The 3,190-nt window shown below is 43.9% G+C and overlaps 1 protein-coding gene across 1 annotated transcript; it reads right to left on the bottom strand.

Annotated features, from left to right (window-relative positions):
- Positions 1–874: 874 nt before the first annotated feature.
- Positions 875–2,867, bottom strand: LOC140888169 (uncharacterized). The gene is made up of 4 exons (XM_073295857.1): positions 1,961–2,867; positions 1,544–1,828; positions 1,214–1,391; positions 875–947 (listed from the first exon to the last, which is right to left on the bottom strand). The coding sequence occupies exons 1-4, from the start codon at positions 2,865–2,867 to the stop codon at positions 875–877; spliced, it is 1,443 nt and encodes a 480-aa protein (XP_073151958.1).
- Between the last annotated feature and the right edge of the window lie 323 nt (positions 2,868–3,190).

The raw sequence follows: 3,190 nt of genomic DNA on the forward strand, positions 1-3,190 counted from the left end.
GACTCAAGGCATCTTCTACAACATTAGCCTTACCAGGATGGTAGTTAATGTCACAGTCGTAGTCCTTCACTAATTCCAGCCATCGCCTCTGCCTCATATTCAACTCCTTCTGAGTGAAGAAATATTTTAGGCTTTTGTGATCAGTGAAAATCTGACACCTTTCACCGTACAAGTAGTGTCTCCATAGCTTCAAAGCAAAAACAACTGCCGCCAACTCAAGATCATGAGTCGGGTAATTCCTCTCATGGACCTTCAGCTGTCGAGATGCATATGCTATTATTTATCATCCTGCATCAGCACAGCTCCTAATCCACTCTTAGAAGTATCGGTATAAACCACAAAGAGACCCGTGCCTTCAGGAATTGCTAGCACTGGCGCTGAAATCAGTCTTTCCTTCAATTCTGTAAAGCTCTTCTCACATTGTTCTGACCACACAAACTTCACACCTTTTCGAGTTAAGGAAGTCAGTGGTAGGGCTATCTTGAAGAATTCTTGAATAAATCTCCTGTAGTAGCCTGCTAAACCCAAGAAACTTCGTATTTCTGTAGCATTCTTCGGGGCAGCCCCATTACGAACCGCTTCCACCTTCGACGGATCCACCTCAATCCCCATAGCTGAAACTATATGACCCAAAAATGAAATCTGCTCCAGCCAGAATTCACACTTACTGTACTTAGCATACAGTTGCTTTTCTTTCAAAATTTGCAACACCGTAGCCAAGTGCTGACGATGCTCCTCCCTAATGCGAGAATATATTAATATGTCATCTATGAAAACTATGACAAACTGATCCAAGAAAGGTTGAAACACCCTGTTCATCAAATCCATGAACACAGCTGGTGCATTGGTCAACCCAAACGGCATTACCAAGAACTCATAGTGGCCATAGCGAGTCCTGAATGCTGTCTTCTGCACATCTGCATCCTTTACCTTCAGCTGATGGTAACCTGATCGCAGATCAATTTTTGAGAACACCTCTGCCCCTTGCAATTGGTCGAACAAGTCGTCTATTCTGGGCAAAGGATATCTGTTCTTCACTGTAACTCGGTTCAGTTCTCTGTAGTCAATGCACAATCTTATTGACCCATCTTTCTTCTTGACGAACAATACCGGTGCACCCCAAGGCGATACACTCGGTCTGATGAACCCCTTATCCAGTAATTCCTGCAACTGATCCTTCAATTCTTTCATCTCGGTCGGTGCCAATCTGTACGGTGCCTTAGAAGCTGGCTTAGTTCCAGGCAACAATTCTATCCCAAATTCGACTTCCCTGACTGGAGGCAATCCCGCAACATCATCGGGAAAAACTTCTTGAAAGTCCTTCAATACCTCCACTTCCACAAGTTTTGGTCTCTGTACCTCCAGATCACCAATTAGACTCGCAAGAAATCCTGTACACCCATTACTCAATAATTGTCAGGTTGTTCCTGCAGAAATCATATCTGGTGCGCTCTTCTTAGAGGTAGTGCGGAACACAAACGATTTCCCGTTCTGATCTTTCAATGAGACAGTTTTTCGTTTGCAGTCAATAATAGCCTCATGCCGTCCATCCCAAAAATCGCATCGAAATCCACCATTTTCAAAACAATAAAATCTGCACACAAAACTAGACTCTGCATCTGAACCTTGAAATTTCTTACCACACTACTACTTTCCAGTTCTTCTCCTGAGGGTAACGACACACAAAATTTCGAAATAGATTCATCCGGCAAGACCCCCAATTTCATCATAAAATTAATAGATATAAAAGAGTGCGTAGCTCCTGAATCAATCAACACAAAAGCAGGTAAACCAGCGATACGGATCATACCTGTGACAATTGCAGAATCTGGGTCAACGTGATCGTGAGTCATAGCAAACACTCTTTCCCTGATAGGATCCTTTGACTGCGGGCAATACTTGGAGAAATGTCCTGGCTTCTTGCAAAGAAATCAAGTATTGGTCCCAAGCATGCATTGACCTGAGTGTGACTTCCCACACTTTTGACAAATAGGTGCATTCACCGGCCTTGGAGCATTGGCGTTCGGCTGATTCTGTCCCTGAGGTCGCGCCTGATTGTGGTTTTGGCGCTGCTGCTGCTGCGGTCTCCTCTGAGCTGGGGCTTGGTACGGCCTCTTCTGACTAGACCCTTGTTGTTCTCTCCCTTGGTAACTGGCTCTTTTCGCTTGCGATTCTTTGATAATATCATTCCCATCTTTTTCTGACAACATAGCCTCATCGACTGCTGCTCGGTACGTTTGTGCCCCACTCAATCTGACATCACAATGAATAGTGGCATTCAGTCCCTCCGTGAAATGCTTCAACTCCTCTACAGCATTACCCGAAATCATGGGCATAAAATACCTTCCCCTTTCAAACTTCTTCACATACTCAGCAATGGACATGCTCCCTTGGCGGAGCTCCAGGAATTCTCTAGCAAGTCTAGTCCTGGTGCTGATAGTGAAATATTTTCCATAGAACACATCTTTGTATCCATTCCAAGTCAACGTAGTCATATCCACAGCAGAACGGGCTCCCTGCCACCAAACCCTCACATCATCACGAAACATAAAGATGACACACCTCACACGGTCTGCATCAGTGAGCTGCATGTAGTCAAAAATGGTCTCCACTGACTGCACCCATTCCTCGGCTACAAGGGGATCAGCCCCTCCTCTGAACTCCTGCGGCCCTAGATCCTTAAACTGTTTAAAGATCGGATTAGTTAGTAGTGGCTGATTGTTGTTCCGTCCTCCCGCTTGTGCTTGGATTAACTGTTGAATCTGCTCCCCTTGGGCTCTACTCTGTTCTTGCAACAGAGCTGCCAACCCAGCCAAAAAATGGTTATTCTGATTGTCCTCATTGTTCGGATTCCTACGGTTAGCCATGATCCTGATGTGCATACAGTCCACATGCTTAATTACGTTATTTAAACATAACATCCTAATTAACATTCATAAATATTAATCGCAAAAGCTATCATGCATCTTTAACAATCCATAACATAGAACTTACAGACATGAAGACGAACCATAGGGTCGTGGCGAGAATGCATGTGTGCGACAAACCCAGAGCGAACTGCTTTGATACCAAGCTGTAACGTCCCAATTTCTCAATCGAAATGTTACTCAAACATACTTACTTAAAAATTTGGTAAAAATAAAAACTTTGCGAAAGCATCATCTTATTTATTAGAATAGCGTATAAAATG

The sequence above is a fragment of the Henckelia pumila genome, chromosome 3, assembly GCF_033568475.1.
Source record: "Henckelia pumila isolate YLH828 chromosome 3, ASM3356847v2, whole genome shotgun sequence".
Lineage (NCBI taxonomy): Eukaryota > Viridiplantae > Streptophyta > Magnoliopsida > Lamiales > Gesneriaceae > Henckelia > Henckelia pumila.

Bases quoted from the DNA above. Each gene is read 5' to 3' on its own strand.
- LOC140888169 (XM_073295857.1), bottom strand. From the start codon at position 2,867: ATGGCTAACCGTAGGAATCCGAACAATGAGGACAATCAGAATAACCAT. The intron at 1,829-1,960 runs GTCAATGCATGC...ACGTTGACCCAG, and splicing joins GTGTGGGAAGTCACACTCAG to ATTCTGCAATTGTCACAGGT. The intron at 948-1,213 runs GTACAGATTGGC...ATCTGCGATCAG, and splicing joins AAGCCAGCTTCTAAGGCACC to GTTACCATCAGCTGAAGGTA.